At 38.9% G+C, this 17,640-nt stretch overlaps 1 protein-coding gene across 1 annotated transcript; it reads right to left on the bottom strand.

Annotated features, from left to right (window-relative positions):
• Positions 1-1,168: 1,168 nt before the first annotated feature.
• On the bottom strand, positions 1,169-17,227 carry LOC101164715 (uncharacterized). The gene is made up of 16 exons (XM_020702396.3): positions 17,062-17,227; positions 16,233-16,372; positions 16,012-16,072; positions 15,687-15,882; positions 15,421-15,570; positions 13,987-14,158; positions 13,772-13,872; positions 13,501-13,688; positions 7,392-7,577; positions 6,664-7,196; positions 4,644-4,692; positions 4,242-4,437; positions 2,048-2,200; positions 1,790-1,961; positions 1,572-1,672; positions 1,169-1,481 (listed from the first exon to the last, which is right to left on the bottom strand). The coding sequence occupies exons 1-16, from the start codon at positions 17,115-17,117 to the stop codon at positions 1,314-1,316; spliced, it is 2,622 nt and encodes an 873-aa protein (XP_020558055.3). The 5' UTR covers positions 17,118-17,227; the 3' UTR covers positions 1,169-1,313.
• Positions 17,228-17,640: the final 413 nt, after the last annotated feature.

The following is a 17,640-nucleotide window of genomic DNA, read 5'->3' as shown; positions in this document are numbered from 1 at the left end:
GCATGAAAGAGAGAGGAAGCCCAAAAAGGAGGTACATGGATGTATAACGACATAAGGATAGAGGATCCTGTAGAGCAGGGGTCGGGAACCTTTTTGGCCAAGAGAGCCATAAACGCAACATATTTTTAAATGTAATTTCGAAAGAGCCATACAATAATGTAGCGTCCCTTTCCCACACTGAGGCACGGAGACTTAACCTCTTTTTAGGGTTCTTTATTCTGGTTACTGCAGACCGCAACAAACGCCGTACAATTAATTCAGCAACTCCTTATTCTCTCCCGCCGAGACGAGAGGAGTAAGCCCTGGCTGCAGCCTGCAGAATGGGTCAACATAGTGGAATGCTTTGAACGCAGAGGAATGTGAACACGCTGTGGAATGTTAGCGTTCCAGCATTCCACTATGTTGTGCAGTTCTGCAGGCTGCAGCCAGGGGTAGTTGGACAAGAGCGCTTCTCCCAACTTTATATCCCCCCCCTCCCGCTCCAGCCCTCCCATTTCCTTATTCGGCCCATGGCTGAACCCCATTGGTCCAAACTCCCTAACAACAGGCTGAGCGACAGAACTCAGGGCCAATCAGATCTCTGCTTGATTGATGCGTTCCATGAACTCCAGAACTTTTAACGCGGCCCAACAGCCAAGTTAAACTCAGTCCGCGACAATATGTTTAAAACTAAATATACAAGTGAATGTGTGCATTTGATGTAATTTCAACACTTTTAAAGTACAATAAGTCTGTGGATTCTTTTTAATAACATTGTTATGCTGTTGCTAATAAATGATGAGTATTTCTCGTGGTAGTTTTGCTGATTGTCTAGTCTGGTTGATACTTGGTGAGTTTCTGATTCATGCAGGCGTTGAGACTTTAAACGGGATCTTAGGTCTGAATGTTCTTTAGATGTGTGACAGACGGGCAGCGGGTTTTACGTTTTTACCATAAATACCATACGTTTTTACCTGCGCGATTCACCTGCTGCCTGTCACCCCCCCCGGCTTTCTTCCTCGCACATCCCGTCCCTGAAACTGCGCGCTCTTCCTCAGAAACGGGAGCGCGCAGTTTTAGGCACGGCAATTCAAAGGTTTCCGGGTGGTACAAACTCTGTGAAATAATAGATAACAGTAAACTGATAGTTTTCTCTCCAAGCAGCGCTACTACTGCGCGCCTCTGGCATTGCATCGCGCCCGAGAAGGACTGGTCTAATGGAAAAAAAAAAAAGTATAATTAAGGATTTGTCTGCACATGTGACCATCAAAAGAGCCATATATGGCTCGCGAGCCATAGGTTCCCGACCCCTGCTGTAGAGGATCACTGCTCATTCATTTTCTTTGCTCATCATAGAAGTCATCCACAAGGTGAAGCATCTGATCGACCGCACTGAGCAGCAGGATGTCGATGTTTGTGTCCAGTCTCAGCACCTCACTGTAGTTCTTCACTGGAACAACGCAGAACAAAGGTACACCAATACGAATGGAAGCCTCCTGCATCTGGATCACATGACACAACATTTAAGAAATTTTAGAGAGTGGAAGACCTGAGTTAAATACATTCTTTCTTTTAAGTTAGAAAATCCGTACTAATTCCTTGATATATATGCTCTTGTAGACATTTGTGATGTCTTCTTTCACCAAAGGGCAGACTTCATCTATTTTAGTGAGCAACACCAGCTGAGGGATCCCTGAAAGAATTACAAGAAAATGTTGTCAAAGTAGCAGGTAAAATTACAAACAATGTGAAATAAAAATATTTAAAAAAAATCTTTGTCCAGCCAATAATTAAGGACTCTAATACTTACCTGACGAGTTGACTGTTTTGCGGATAGCTTTGAGCTTATCTTCCATCTTTTGGGACATGATGGAGATCTTGCTGGCATCTATGACATAAGCCACACAGTGGATCTTGTCTTTAAGTTCTGGATTCTTGCGGAAAGTTTGAGCCTCTGATTGCAGAGGAACAGAGGAGTTGAACTGCATGTGTAAAATGAAAGAATGAGTGGATAGTTCCAATCTGTTACAAGCACAACTTTTCAACAAATTCTAATCAAGTCTTTTACCTGATAACGGTCAGGTATGTGACCATTAATGATGTTACTGATCTCAGCAATATTAAGCCCCGCCCCCACTTCTGCCTCCAGTCCCATGGTGTCACAAAAGACAAGGGGCAGAGATTTGCCTTCACGTCCAGGTGTCACGGTGTAGCTGCGAAACTTTCAGGTATTTAGAATTAATATATAGATATATATGTTCTTGTAGAATTTTTCTTGTGATGTCGAACATACATGAATAAATTAAGATTAAAACGGCATTTCTGAGTATTTATTTATTTAATTCTTGTTGGATCAAGAACAGATGAAAGCCCAAAGAACTAAAACAAGCCCACAACATTACAGTTATTAACTCTCTATGTAAGGGATACACCCAACGAGGTGTTCGTGATCATAAATTAATGGTGTACACAAAGGGCTGATCGCATGGGACGGTAAACTGTGAAATGAGGTATGTCAACATGTATTATGGTTTTATCAAGAAGTCTGTGGTCAATATTTGGATTGCTCAGAAAAGTGTTCCTATTGTCTTCTATATGTTAAATTTGAGCACTTTTTGACTAAAATGCTTACTGCGCCCTTTCACCCATCTACGGGAGGGACATAGCTATGTAGCGGTACCCTAATAGGAAGCCTATTTACAAATAAAAAAGACAGTTAAAAAGGCTCTTCCTTGTTTTTGACCAGCAGGTTGGCCATATCTTGAATCATTATAAGTACATGAATGAACTACAAGTTTGGTGAGAAACAGTTGAGAGATAGAGCAAAATCCAGCTTTTATTTTGATAGTTCACTAATCGGCAAGTTATTTATATATTAGCTAAATATTTAGATAGAAGTTAAATATTTAAAAAAAATATATATATAAATTGTGTTGTGATATTGGGCTATATTAATAAAATTGAAATATGCTATTTACACTGTCAGTGAAAGCACCGGGCCTGAAGCTCCCACCCTAGTCCTTCGACTAAAACCCCCAAGAAAAGGGTTAAAAGCCGAAACTGAAGGTTTTTGACCTAAAACTGAAAGAAAAAAGATTTGACAGTGAAAATGTGAGTTTGGATACTTAAAAACAGACCATTTGAAAAGGGACAGCATCAAAGTAATATTTAACTTGCAGCAATTATCATTCACTTTTTCAGTGTCTGCTTTTGGTAGTGGTGTCATACGATTAATTTTTTGGTGTAATTAATATATCAAATTGATCCATTTTAATCGCAAACATGTTTAACTTTATTGCTGTTAGAAAAATGCATAATTGTAAGATATTTGTATCTAAATTAGTGACATTGTGGCGCAGTAAAAGATCAGAATATAACTAAACAGTGGCTTTATAAAAATGTATTTTATTGTAACAGACTTCCAACTTGACTTTTACACCAGTCTCAAACAACTAAAAAATAAAATACGTTAGGTTGTACTTCAGTTTTTAAACTTTTGGCCCCCATTTGATGCCATATTTAAGTTGGGGTTTTTTTCCAAGCATGTGATTGTGCAGAAGTGTGCTTGTCAGTGTGCGATTGGGGAGTGCATTCACTTCCTTCCATAAAGTGTATCTAGAGGAACTGTTTTGAAGTTCATAGATGCTCACTCAACATATTGATCTGATTTAGATTTCTCTGTTGTTCATTTACTGCAATTTGTTAATTGATCTAAAAAACATGGTTAGACAAAGCATGATTTCATTTTTGAAAGCATTCTTTATTTGCAAATGTTTTCATACTTGCCTGAAATTTTTGGCATAGTGGTATTAATATCTTCTTTCTCTTTCGGCTTTTCCCATCAGGGGTCGCCACAGCGAATCATCCTTTTCCACCTCACTCTATCATGAACATCTTCTACCCTAACATTAGCCAACTTCATGTCCTCTGTTAAGACATCCATACATCTCCTCTTTGGCCGTCCTCTTGTCCTCCTGCCAGGCAGCTCCATCTCCAACATCCTTCTACCAATATATCCACTATCCCTCCTCTGAACATGTCCAAACCATCTCAGTCTGGCTTCTCTGACTTTGTCGCTGACACAGGCAACATGAGCCATCCCTCTGATGTACTCGTTCCTTATCCTGTCTAACCTGGTCACTCCTAAGGAGAACCTCAACATCTTCATCTCCGCTACCTCCATCTCAATAGTGGTGTTAATATAAATTATTTTTAATAACATTTATAGTCATGTGATTTACTGTTTTGGGGCAATGACTCACCAGTGTTGTCACGCTGGTAGATGAGGTTCCAGGTGTGGCCTGGCTGGTGATATGACCTTTAAATATAGATTTGAAAGAATTGAAGAAGCTGGATTTTCCAGCTCCGACTGGTCCAACAAGTAAAACCCGTGCTTCAGACACGGAACTGATCGAGGGTTTGTAGGATTCAATTCTCTCCATCAACGTCTTCTTTTGCCTGCATAAAATAAAGAACATGTACAGAATCCCGTTTAAAACTATTCTTATTCTGAAAAATTGTTTTGAAAATGGGTTTTTAAAAGCACCAGCCGTTTTATTATAGCTTGTTTACAATATTGCAAAGATTCAAAACTGTCTGACAAGTTTATTGAAAAAAAATGTTTTGCTGCTTTTTTTAACTTTTGAATTTGAATAGTTTCTTACTCAGAATTCCAATTCACTGTCCTCCATGGGTTTTCAAATTGGGAGGATTCTGTTAAAGAGAAAAACAAAGGATCAAAATAAATAAATACTTAATACAAAACTATAAAAATAGCTGCCTTTCTGGGGTGTTTTTTCTCCCATTAGGTTTTATTTTTTTTTGTTTATAATTTACTATACTAACTCTGCTTTGTTTATTTCAGAAGATGACACTTGTTTTTTAATGCATGTCCTGGCAACTTCAGATAAACCAAATCTTTAAACCTGAGTTTTCTATTTTGTCAAAAGCATGCTAATCACGGTAACTCTGAAAGTGCAAATCACACCAACAAATCCCTTGATGCACAAACATTTAAAGATAATGAATATTAAAAAAGCAAAACAAATGTTAAAAAGCAACATTACATTTTAGAAATCAAAACAAAATGCAAGATAATAAACAGTAACAACAACAACAAAAAAGTAATTTCCAGAAAACCAAAAGAAATTTTACTAAATTAAACCGGTATTGGTAGGTCCTATGGGACTTAGCAGACAGGACGATGATATCCTGTACCACTTCATGCCAAACAACTTTGTGCGTTGTGTTTTGCTTCTGAAAACATACTTTTTAGTTTTTTGGAATATATATATATTTTATTAGGCTGCACGGTGGCGCAGTGGTTAGCGCTCTTGCCTCACAGCAGGAAAGCCCCTGGTTCAAGCCCAGCTGGGAGACCTGAAACACAACATCAATGGGGAACCTTTCTGTTTGGAGTGTGCCTTCACCCGCAATTGGCCGGGATGTGCTCCGGCAGCCCCTCTACCCCGAAAAGGACAAGACTGGTTAGAAGATAAATGAATGGAGAAAGCATGGAAAGTGAAGGTGACAGTGGTGCCCGTGGTCATTGGAGCACTCGGGAAAGTAACCCCAAAGCTGGAAATACCTCAGACCTCTCAGTCCAGAAAAGCGCAATGCTAGGAACAGCTAAGATACTGCGCAGGACCCTCAAGCTTGGATGAGAAACCACCAAAGGAAGGGTGAGAGGGGCGTTAAGTTTTTATGATATTTTAGCGTCCTGGGGGTTTGCCCTACTTTCAGCCCCTAAGACTCATAGGAAGTGGGGAATCATGGGTGAAGGTCTCTACTATATGGTAAGAATGGCGTATATTTGCATAGCGCTCGGTAACCTCGGGCAGGAACCACGGGCCTGGCTGCGGGGGATGTAGTAGGACAACTGGGTCATTTAGGGCAACTCGGTCTCACTTCCGATCGAAGCGGCACGGGCTAAATAAACGCCGCTCCTGTGGGCAGGAGTGGCCCTCTGTCTGGTACCCGGAAGCGCAGCCGGCCTGTAGAGCTGCCGTGGGCTGAAGAATGTGCACTCACTGTAGTTAAACACGCTTGTGTAGTGACGTATGTATCAGAGGATTTAACAGTGAGGATGGTAATTCGCTGAAGCCGAATTATTCTTTTCGTTTTTTTATTTGTTTTTGGTGGCCTACTATCGACGTAATGAGCACCCCTGAATTATACCAAAAAGGATCATTTTTAAAGATTTGCTGCCCTCTTGTGGTGACTTGCAAAAAGAAAGATCTTCGAATAATTCAAGCGCAGTGTATTGTGGGTCACACGCAATGCATTCTGGTATGAATGCAGTGCATTCTGGGCAATATTCGCCGATCGAGTGAGCATCGATCCACACTGGTTTTTCGTAGAGAATTCTGGGAAATTTCTAGTGCACATGATTTTTGAACTGTAGATTCGGACAGCACTACAAAATGGCGACCGCACTATATAGTGCACTATATAGGGGTTAGGGCGGTAATTCGGACACAGCCACAGAATATTAAACTACTGGCTAATGTTAATCTAGTTTAACTAATGTTGAACTAATATTGTGATGTTCACATTGAGTTTTTTGTATTTTAAATTTGAACTTTTGCTGATTTATTTTTTAATCTAGAACCAGTCTGCCTTGTGCCTTTCTTTATACCAAGTAGATGAAAATTGTGTGTGCACTTTTTAAAGAGTAAAACTTACCTTCCACCTGGTAAACTTCACATTCAGTCAGATCCAAGTTATTGCCATGCATCTTTTCAGCAGTGAAGTTGTACAATTTTTTGTGAAAAGAACTTCCCAAACTACCTGGATTGCTGTACATTTCTTTTCTGTTCTTATAGACAAGAATCAATGTGTCCCCAAAGTTAGGACCGCTATTCATGTCCATTTTCACTGCATATGGAGCATTAGTGACTGGATATGTGTTGAGCTTTTCTCTACTGAAGGAGAACAGAAAGGCCTGGTCGTCATTTACAAACTGTCTAGACTGACTGAACGGTTGACTGGTGTAGCCTCCAAACACATGTCCAGATTTGTTGTAGCCCACAGACACCGTGGCTGACTTGTTGTCACAGTGTTGGTGGAAATCTGCTCCAGTGAAACCATGGATGCTGGCTTTGTAGAGCAATTTTAGTTTGACATTTCCCAGCTTAGAGCAGATTGCTTTCTGCTGCGTCTCAGTAAGCTTGGAGTTCATCTTGGAGTTAATTTCAAAATGTTGATTAAGTCTGTGTCAACACCAAACCTTAAAAAAAGAAAAAGGAAAATATAAATTGTTACTCAAAGTTTTGTTTGGTATTTAGAAAAGAATATGCATACAACTTTGAATTTAATAATAAAATAATAACACACCCAGCTTTTTAACGTGAATAAATTAATCCATACCCTTAATTTCCCTGAGGTTTCTAATTTTTGCTCACACTGCTCACACTGCCAAAAAGAAGCTGGACAAGCTGGTGAAGAGAGCTAACTCTGTCTTGGGCTGTCCCCTGGACTCAGTGGACTCTGTAGGTGAGAGGAGGATGTTGACCAAGCTGTCCAGCATCCGGAACAACCCCTCCCAACCCCTGTATGCGACGGTGAGGACCATGAGGAGCTCATTCAGCCAGAGACTGCTGCACGCCCAGTGCAAAAAAGAGCGTTACCGGAGGTCCCTCATCCCAACAGCAGTCAGACTATTCAACAACACGGTCTAGGACTGTTGAAAAACGCTGCTGCTGCTATTTATTGCCTTATTTAATCCGTTATTAATGCCTTGTACTTTTACTTCCGCCTTGTATTATTTTTATTCTTACCCATTGCCATTTTGTTTTTCGTACTTTTCCAACTGCTATTTTTTTCCTGTTTTTGGCTGCTGTGACAACCCAATTTCCCCCCGGGGATCAATAAAGTCCTATCCTATCTTATATAAATCATGGCTGTGAAAGTTTCTCGTCTTATGGGAAGGACATATAAGGACTATAAGCAGTAGAGCGAAGAACACAAATGCACATTTTTACCTCATCCAAACCACCTTGTTCCTATTTCTCTTTTCTTCTTTTCTGAGCCGCCATCAGTGTTTGAATGTGTGTGTGAATGTGTGTGTGCATGGGTGAATGGGACTGTGACTGTAAAGCACTTTGGGCCTTCGAAAGAAGGTAGAAAGCGCTATATAAGTATATGCCATTTACCATTTACCACTTTCACAGGCAGGATTTCATAAATGTTAAAGGCGAGGTTTGTCAAAACTGGAGTAATGTTACTACACTGACAACAGAAAAAGTTTTCCCTTCCTCCTGGCCTGCCTTAATGTGCACAATTGGGCAAACCATTACAAATCCAAATATTTGCTCTAAACCTTACCAAAGTTAAATACCTTACCACGGTTAAGTAACAACAGTCACAACGAACAAAGTCAAAAATCATTTAGACAATTCAAGAAATACTGACTTCCTGGCAATGAAGCAACACAACTCTCCTTTTAATGTTATGACTCACCTTTTGTCTTTGTTGAAAGCTGTTAAGTAAATGAATGTAAAAGCTTTTGGTAATCTTGGTCCACTTCGATCGACAGAAGCGAAAGCAAAAGTTCAGCAAATCCTTAAACTGAAAGTATAAAAGACAAAACGTTTGTAACGTTTGAGTGTGTGTGTGTGTGTGTGTGTGTGTGTGTGTGTGTGGGTGTGTGTGTGTGTGTGTGTGTGTGTGTGTGTGTGTGTGTGTGTGTGTGTGTGTGTGTGTGTGGACAGGCCCCGCCCAATTTAGATTTTTCATGTGTCTTAACCTGTCAGCTGTAATAATAAAGCTCCAGCAACTTCTTGCTTTCTGATGCTTCATGATCTTACCCTCGCTACTATAATCACCCTTCTACCCCCCCTTATCTGTCATCTCTCTCTCTTCTTTCCTCATTGTTTTCCCTCCAGTCCAAAAAAATATATTTACAAATATAATTAATATGAATATAGTTTAGCTGGAATTACAAAAGGGGTTTATTTAAATATACATCTGGTTTATCATAAGATTCATAACCCCTGTTGTAAAAGTAAAATACGTCCAACACAAAAGGCTTTCAGCTCTCATCTGTTTGCTTAGCTGAAGGACAGGACAAGTTAAAAAGAAAAAACAGAATAGTCAGAAATGTTGAAGTTTTGTTGGAATTTTCAATTTAGAATTGTGCACATTTTTCATATTTAACAGATGTATTACTTTTAAACACAGGAAAAATAACTTTGAGATTTGCCAGCTTTTACATATAAAGAGATGTTGAAGATTACTTGATTGATTATTTTTACATATTTTAGGTGTGAAGTAAATTTAGAAAGTAAAAAGACATTTTTATTTGCTTGATGTTCATTCAGCAAGCTGAAGCACTGGTAGAATAAATATTTATATATGTTTTTTAAACTTCCCCACCCTACATCAAGAACGGCAGTGTATGTATGCTCTCCTTGTCAGGTACTGGGGTCAGGGCGTTTTTTTTTTTTTTTTTTTTTTTTGTTAGGCTTTTGTTTTCCTTCTCCAGGGTTTGTTATGCTTTTATTTTGTTGTTTCCGGTTCTCGTGCCGTTTTACCTTTTCGCTGTCTTTACGTTCTCCAATCTTCCTCATTGGTTTCACCTGCCCTCCCTGATATCACCGGATGTTAAGAGTGATGAAAGTCAGGCAAGGAAAAAATCTGATATATAAAAAGTGCTTCATAAAGAATTTTGATTTGATTTGATAAGCATCGAGGAAATAAGAAAACAATAATAATAAAATAAAAATAATTTCTAAGAATAATTCTAAAAAATAATAAAAAAATTAAAATCATTAGAAATGATAAAAAATATTAAAAAGGTGGATCTTGAGTCTCTTCTTAAAAACCTCCACAGTCCCTGCAGCCCTGAGGTTCTCCGGCAGACTGTTCCACAGGCGAGGAGCGTAACGGTGGAACGGGGCCTCACCGTGTGTTTTGGTCCTCACCTTCGGAGCAGCTAAGAGGCCAGGGCGGAAGGACCTGCAGGGTCCGTTAGGGTTTATATCTTAAAAGCAGATCAGTTTAATAAGACAGCCCAAGACCGTAAAAACATTTATAAACCATTAAGATAACTTTAAAATTAATCCTGAAAAGTGCAGGGAGCCAATGTAACGATTTTAAAACTGGTGTAATACGTTCCTGTGATTGCATTAATAAAGCCATCATCCACATACAGCCTGACCTTAAAAGGAAAATGCTAATCAAATACTAGAAACACTTGAACAGAGGAAACACTTCATGCAGTTCTATAATATGAACATTTTACTATGCAAAAATTGCTACGATAATTATGGGGGGGAAAAACGAAAGTACCAAGTGCTATTTAACCTTATAGTGACACACTGGCATACATTTTGCAGTTAATGGCAACATTACATTTTTTAAAACCCTTTTACTCTTGTTTCATCTCAAATCTAATGCTAAAACTGGAAATGAGCAAGTGGTACACAGAGGGCTAATGCTTGCTAACTCTCCAAGTGTGCATTCAAGTTGTACAGACAAAACACCAGTAAAATTACAACTACTTATGAGAAACAGTGAAAATGTTGGAAAGAGGGTAAAATACTTTAGCAGCATTTTTATCACCACAAAAGAGAACTTACCTTTAAATTCTCAAAAACCATCCAGTCCTTATGGCCACTTCCAAATCTTTTACATTTCAGACAAACTTTCAGACACTGCATTGTGCAGAAGCTGACTGTTTTAAGATATTCCGCCCTTAATAACTCCCATAAAGAGTAAAAATAAATATAACTTGCATTCTAATCTGGTTTAACAGATCTTGAACAATTACTGTGATGTTGATATTCAGTGTTTTGAAATGTTTGAACGGTTTGAGGTTTTTTTTTTTTTTTTTTTTTAAACTTGTCCTGTCCAACAGCTGGGCAGACAGATGAGAGCTGAGGGCCTCTTGTGTTGGACATATTTTACTTTAACAAGAGGGGTTATGAATCTTATGATACACCAGATGTATATTTATATATATATATTTTTTTTTTAAGAATAAAACTGATCTTTCACCAGGTAAACTTCCCATTCAGTCAGGTTCAAGTCCTTGCCATTCATGTCTTCAGCATTGAAATTGTAATGTTGTGGAAACATAAAACTTGCAACATTTCCAGCATAGGTGTACACTTTTGGTTTGTTCCCATAGACAAAAATCAATGTGTTCCCAAGGTTAGGACCACTATTCCTGACCATTTTCACTGCATGTGAAGCCTAATTGACTGGATATGTGTTGAGCCTTTCTCCACTGAACAGAAAGGCCTGGTCATCTTTCACCCACTGTCCAGTCTGACTGAATGGTTGACTGGTGTAGCCTCCAAACACAAATCCAGAGGAGTTGTAGCTCACAAACACAGTGAGTGACTCTGCTCAGTGTTTATGGAAAGCAGCTCCAGTGAAACCATAGATGGTGCTTTGTAGAGCAATTTCAGTTTAACATTTCCCAGCTGAAAGCAGATTGTTATCAGCTGCTTCTTGGTGAGCTTGGAGTTCATCTCAGCTGATATAGCAATCAAGTGGAAAATGCTTCAGTCAACTTGAATCACTCTCGATACCAAATCTTAAATAAATAAAAAAGAAAACTTACATAATTTTACTTAAAGGCACTAAGAAGATAAAATAAGCATAGAAATGTGGCAATAGAATGAACAAACAAATTTTTAATTAAATTGTACTTTCACTAATTCAAACTTATACAGCATCTGTAATTTGGATTAAATGAATTACCGGTACTACAAAAAAAAAAAAAAAAAAAAAAAAAAATTGTTCACAAATTTTGTCTTAATTGGTATTTAAGCCATAGCTTCGACATTTTCTCATCTCTAATCTGACACTAATCTAACCATAGGCAGATCAGCAGCAGACACAAATGCACAAGTACCAAAAAAAAAGGTTATGAATACAAGTATTTGACACAACAGCATTTTCATCAGTAAGAGGATTTCTGGGAATCCTACTGGCAAAATTTCCACCAGATGTTGGCATGAATCAAAATTGTATTGCTTTTCTTTGAAACAGTACTTGATGATGCAAGGTCTTCATCACGTTCTCTCCGAGTGGTTGTTTGCTTTACTGATTATTCTTTGGACTCCTTGTACAGGGATCTTATGTGGAGCATTTATTATGACTCAACTTTCAATTTATTAACATATTATTCAGACAACTTTTTTTGTTACTCTATTAGATGCCAACCAATATTGTTCTGAAAGACATCTGCATATAGAGGTCTGCTACACATCTACTTGAAGCCATCCAAAATTGGGATATTTTTAGATGTCTATTAGAATATTTTTTAAAACATTTACTAGATATAAAAATAAATTCTACAATTTTACATCCAACCATTTATCTTCAGAATCCACTGAATCCATTTTGGGGTCTCAGGATTGCTGGTTCCAACCCAGCTACTGTTGGGCAAAGGCTATGAACACCCAGAAGAAGTTGTCAGTCTATTGCACCCTTTTTCTGTTGCCATCTGAAAGAGCCTTTTGGGTTAGTTTCTAACTAACCAAGATCAAGTGAGAGTCACAAAGTAGAGCACTGCGCGGGACTATTTTCTTCATCCCGCTCCCGCCCGCGCCCGCTGAATTTTTGACCAATCCCGCCCGCTCCCGCAACGTATGCGTTACACTCCCGCCCGCTCCCGCAATATGTATGTCCACTCCCGCCCGCACCCGCAAAACTCATAGAATTTAGTCCCGCACAGTAATAGAGATGCATTGATTTTGTATCGTCTCCCGTCCCGCAGGAAAAAAAAACAAGTATTTGTATTGATATTATTACTAAAGAGATTCATGTCCCTCCTCCAGCCTCATCTTTTCATGCATTCCTCTTTTGTGTAATTTGCAACTTAATTATTAAATATATTTTTACAAATCCTGTTCTGTTAAAAGTGTGCGTGTGTGCGCGCGCAGACAGACGGCCTGAAGCGCGCTCTTAGTAAGAGGCGGGGCGGGGCGTTGCACACCCCCAACAACAGGTTAGATGACAGAGGCCATTAGGCGTCTCTACCTGGTGCCTTCACGGAGCTTCAGTACATAAGAATCCAACAGCCGCACAGCCTAACGTAGTCCGCTAATATATATTCATGAGATATTCATGCCAGCACTGATCCCGCGGGGTTTTTTTTTTGCCGCCCGCTCACGCCCGCAGCACAATTCAAACCTCCCAATCCCGCGAGATTTGGGTTGGGTCCCGCGGGACCCGGCGGGACCCGATCCCAATGCAGCCCTCTATCACAAAGTCTTAGTTTGCTGTTTAGAAAAACACATTTCATTTGTTTCTATTGGTTTGATGGCTCAAACAAGGATTCTAAACCTGTGAGTTGTCATTACTTTGGAATGTATTTAAGTACACTTCCATTACAAAGTAGAGCATTTTTAGCAGATTTAAAGTTAAAATTGTTCATTGTTAGTTAACCTTTTTCATTAAATTCATAATCGATATTAATCAAAAAGAAGAAACATTAAAGCTCCCCGTTTTCTAATTAGACTGAAATGAAGCTACAGTATAATTAGCTATATTTCTTTGTCTTTCAATTATAAGATCATTTGCTTCTTTTTGGGTTTATTGTCCTGAAAAAATAATTCTGCATACTGCAAGATGTGGTCAACAGCACTGAGCAGAAGTATGTCTTTCTTCAAATCCAGGTCCAGCTCTGATGAATAGTTCTTCACTGGAACAATGTACGAGGTGGACATGCCCAGGAGAGCTCCAGCCTTGTTCATCTGCAAACACAACCACAGTTTAAACTTCAAAACAGAATGACAACTTTTGTTGACATATAGATAAAATATTGAAATGTAATCACCGCGTCACGAATGGCTGAGCTTGTGTAAACTTGAGAGACATCTGCAGCAGTTGCTGCACAGATCTGGTCAATATGAGTCAGCAAGGCCACTTGATGAACTCCTACAAAGCACAAGTTTATTTAAGAAATCTGACAAAAGTGTTTGTGCACACGCACATTACATTTTGGATGGGATTTTTAATTAATGTCAGCTTCTGATACACATTTTTGCTTACCCAGATTGCTGATTTGTTCTCTGAGCATCCTAAAGGTGGCGCTGAGGCTTTTGGGGTAAGTTGCAATTTTGGAAGCGTCCACCATAAAAACCACACAGTGAATCTTTTCTGCAAGGCTTGGAGTCTTCACATAGCCAACAGTTTCTGATGTCACTGGCTGCTCCAGGCTAAACTGAGAGCAGGAAAAACTACACATTATTGCAAAAAAATAAATAAATAAATAAAGAATAAATACAGAAATAGCACATCTGTAGATTTTCACTAAATCCATTAAGATGTTCAATATTAGGCCAGTTATGACCTCATAGTTCAAAGTCATTGGAAAAGTCAGGAATTTTGTGATTCTTCTTAACTGCAGATCAAGTTTAGCTGAAACGACGGATTACTTCAATTTTCTTATTTTCCTTTTAGATGCTGGTCAGACCTCCTGGTGCATCTGGAACTTGTTATCGCTGATACATGCAGTCCTTAAATCCTGTTCATCCCTTTAAATCCCACCTGTCCATCAACTGTAACTAGGTGATATTGAGCAAACACTAATTTTGGAGTACTTTCTGACCACTCCTTTTTTTGATCCTGTCTTTTCTCTTTTTCAGTCTGCTTTCTGGTCTGATTCCTGGATGTCACCTCATTAAGCCACCTGCTCACCCATCCTCCAACAATCATGCACTTAGGGATTAATAAACTCATCAGTCTCTCCCCGATCATAACACACATGTTCTCCATCACTACATCTACAAACCTCCTCTTTGGTCTTCATTATCACTCCATCTTTGTCACTCCCCAAATTTCTGCACTTTCACCTCTGTCTCTTCATCTTTTTCTCAGTGCCACCGTCTCTAAACCAGACCACGACATTATCATACCTGACACTTTGCTCCCCCCTGTTTCAAACTACTGACATTTGTTTCTTCATCTCCTTATTGAACTTTGTTGATCTTGGCTGTTTGCATTTAAAATCCTCCACCTTTTTACCTCATCTCTCCAATTCTCTCCTGCTCTTACGATAGAAGACATTGTTTGCAAACACCATGGTCTATGCAACTTTCTGTCTGACCTCATCACAGCAAGCAAGAAGGGGCTTGAAGAAACTCCTTAAGAGACTAGAGCGGACTTTAGGTTTTGGCTCAATTTCATTCCTGCTACTTTCCATCAACATGAAATGCTTGGATTTCTTATGGAAATCTTAAACTTTCCTTGTGGCTTCTCTTTTTCTGATTAAAATTGAGATTTGCTGGAGCCTATCCCAATTGCGTTCCCAAACACACATTTCCCATGCTCCTCTAAAGTCTTTGCTTCCCACGAGACACACAAACCTGCTTTTTGTTGCTGCAAATTAGAAAGAACTGCAGGAAATGTGTTCAGTACTCCTGCAGTTTGTGTTCCTCCATGTTTCTTTTGTGTGCAGCAACATTAGCAGATGGTTGTGCTCACCTTGTGTCCATTCGGTATGTGCCCTTTGATCACTGACACAATGTCATGAAGGGTCAGCCCGGTGATATCTCCATCCCCAAAGCCATTTATGTCACACATCACCAGCCCACTGTCTTCTCCCTTCTTAACCTGGATGTTGAAGGTCTGTAGCTACCACAACAGGAAAATGAACGAGTGCAAAAAGATGTTCCGTCATGTTCAAGTCAAGCTTCAAAGCACCTGAAGGTGACTGCTTCAGTTCTGTGTTTCTGCCGATTCACTTTTACCTTCTTGGTGAAGCTGGTTGAGATGGAGCCCACCATGGCACGGTTCACAACTCTTCCATGAAACACAGACTGAACGGAGCTGATGAAGCTGGACTTTCCAGAACCTACTGGGCCCAAAACGAGAACCTGAGCTCCGGTAATCATCTCACAGCTGGGTCTGTAGGAGCTCACAGTCTTCATCAAGTTTTTCTTATGCCTAATAAAGAAGGAGAATTATTGTAAAATGTACATACTGAGAGGGTTAGGGTTAGGGTTTCAATAAAAGAAGAGAAAACTGTTTTATTTTAACTGAGAATAGAGGAAATAGCAGTGGAAGGTTACTCACTCTTCTGTCCACTCCATGTTTCTCCAGGGAAGACCAAACGTTGGTTGAACTGCACGAACCGCTTACAACAAAACGTCAATAGAGTTAATATCATAGATCATAAATGATTTATGACATATAATCTTAAAGGAAGAGGTATGATCTAGTAAAAGACATCCAAATTGTTTTGATTTGCACAAATGCATAATTTTAACATTAAAATCAGCAAGTCGACAGCGCACCTGGAAGTTTCAATGCGTTGCTTTTTTTTTCTGGTATAATATCTGATAAAAAGCTGGAAACAGTTGCAGGTTTGGCATTCAGTGTGAAAGCTGGTGGTTCACAGGTGTTTGGTGTGGCAAACGCTCCAAAATTAAACAAGCTGATGAGGACAAAAGGATAATCGACATCAGGAAAGGAAGGATGAAACATTAAAATGCATTTTTAATGCAATTCATGTCAACAGAAGATCTGATTACATTCGAGTTTGGGACTAAAACATACACACACACACACAGAGGCTATTAATGTCTTAGTCTTGTTTATTTTGCTCCTGTCACTCAACGTAAACTGAGACACCTGAGAAAGGGTGAAGATCCATCAGAGCGGATGCTTCATATCAATGACAAAACAGACTGCTGGTTTATTTTAATAGTAGTAAGTATGTTGTATTATTAGAGTGGACACAAAAGTGATCCCACTTCCTTTTACTGAAAGCTGTTATTCAGAACATCCAAGAGTTACAGCACTGGCTTCTACTTACCGGTAGTTATTTCCTCTTCAGCAGGAATGCTTCTTATAAAACAAAAACACCACCCAACTTCATACAAAGCAATATGGAAATTCCATAATATAATCTTAAAGTCTAGGGAAAAAAATAGTTAAAATGTATCCAAAACTCTGCCAAAATGCAAAGAAAAATCTCCACATTGACTTCCTTGATCAATTATGTTTTCAATTTATAACAAGAGTCAAACATAGATGCACACACAAAAGTTAAGAGTTGGAAAAAAACTATAGAAATCAAAACATCAGCTCTGCATGCACCACAATCAAAAAATAGAGACTTACCTGGGCTTTTCTTTGGGTTTATCAGCCATTTTCTCTCTAACTTGTGGCGTATACATGCAGCGCTCCTGCACAGACTGGGTGTTGTTCTTTGAGGGGAAGAACCACACAGAGAAAATAAAGCAGACTTTTACTCTGAAAAGGAAAGTGAAACCTAACTTAATGTAGGGCGTTAAAAACCATGTAGAATGGACTAAATTAAAACATTGAAACAAACATCAAAATTTGAAAAAACAAAAGCCTAAGTTAAGTTTTCTAAAGTTATGTACAATAAAGAAATTTAAACTGATCTGATTCAGTGGCAAAAATGCTATATTACTTCACCAAATACATGGACTAGTTTTCAACAGTAAAAAAAGTTAACTTTTCCTCGGAAAAGGAAAGTTAAACCAAACCAAACTGAAGATTGAAACCTAATTATAGCATTTGAATAAGGGAAAGAAGAAAACATAATCACAGCCATAGTATTATTCTGCCCCCACATTATCAATAACTTTGCATGTTAAAAAAAATAAAAAGCGTTAGTTTCTGGGCTGTTTGCATGATTCAATCGTTTGGTTTTGTGATGTCTTCTGCCAGAAA

This window comes from Oryzias latipes, chromosome 4, assembly GCF_053564925.1.
Source record: "Oryzias latipes strain Hd-rR chromosome 4, Olatipes_Hd-rR_3.1".
NCBI classification, from domain to species: domain Eukaryota; kingdom Metazoa; phylum Chordata; class Actinopteri; order Beloniformes; family Adrianichthyidae; genus Oryzias; species Oryzias latipes.
This window is presented reverse-complemented; position numbering and strand designations above follow the sequence as displayed.

Coding starts and splice junctions, on each gene's coding strand:
- LOC101164715 (XM_020702396.3), bottom strand. CDS start 17,117: ATGTATACGCCACAAGTTAGAGAGAAAATGGCTGATAAACCCAAAGAA. Junction 14,159..15,420: donor ACATACCGAATGGACACAAG/GTGAGCACAACC, acceptor TCCTGCTCTCAG/TTTAGCCTGGAGCAGCCAGT. Junction 4,693..6,663: donor TGAAGTTTACCAGGTGGAAG/GTAAGTTTTACT, acceptor TCTCTTTAACAG/AATCCTCCCAATTTGAAAAC.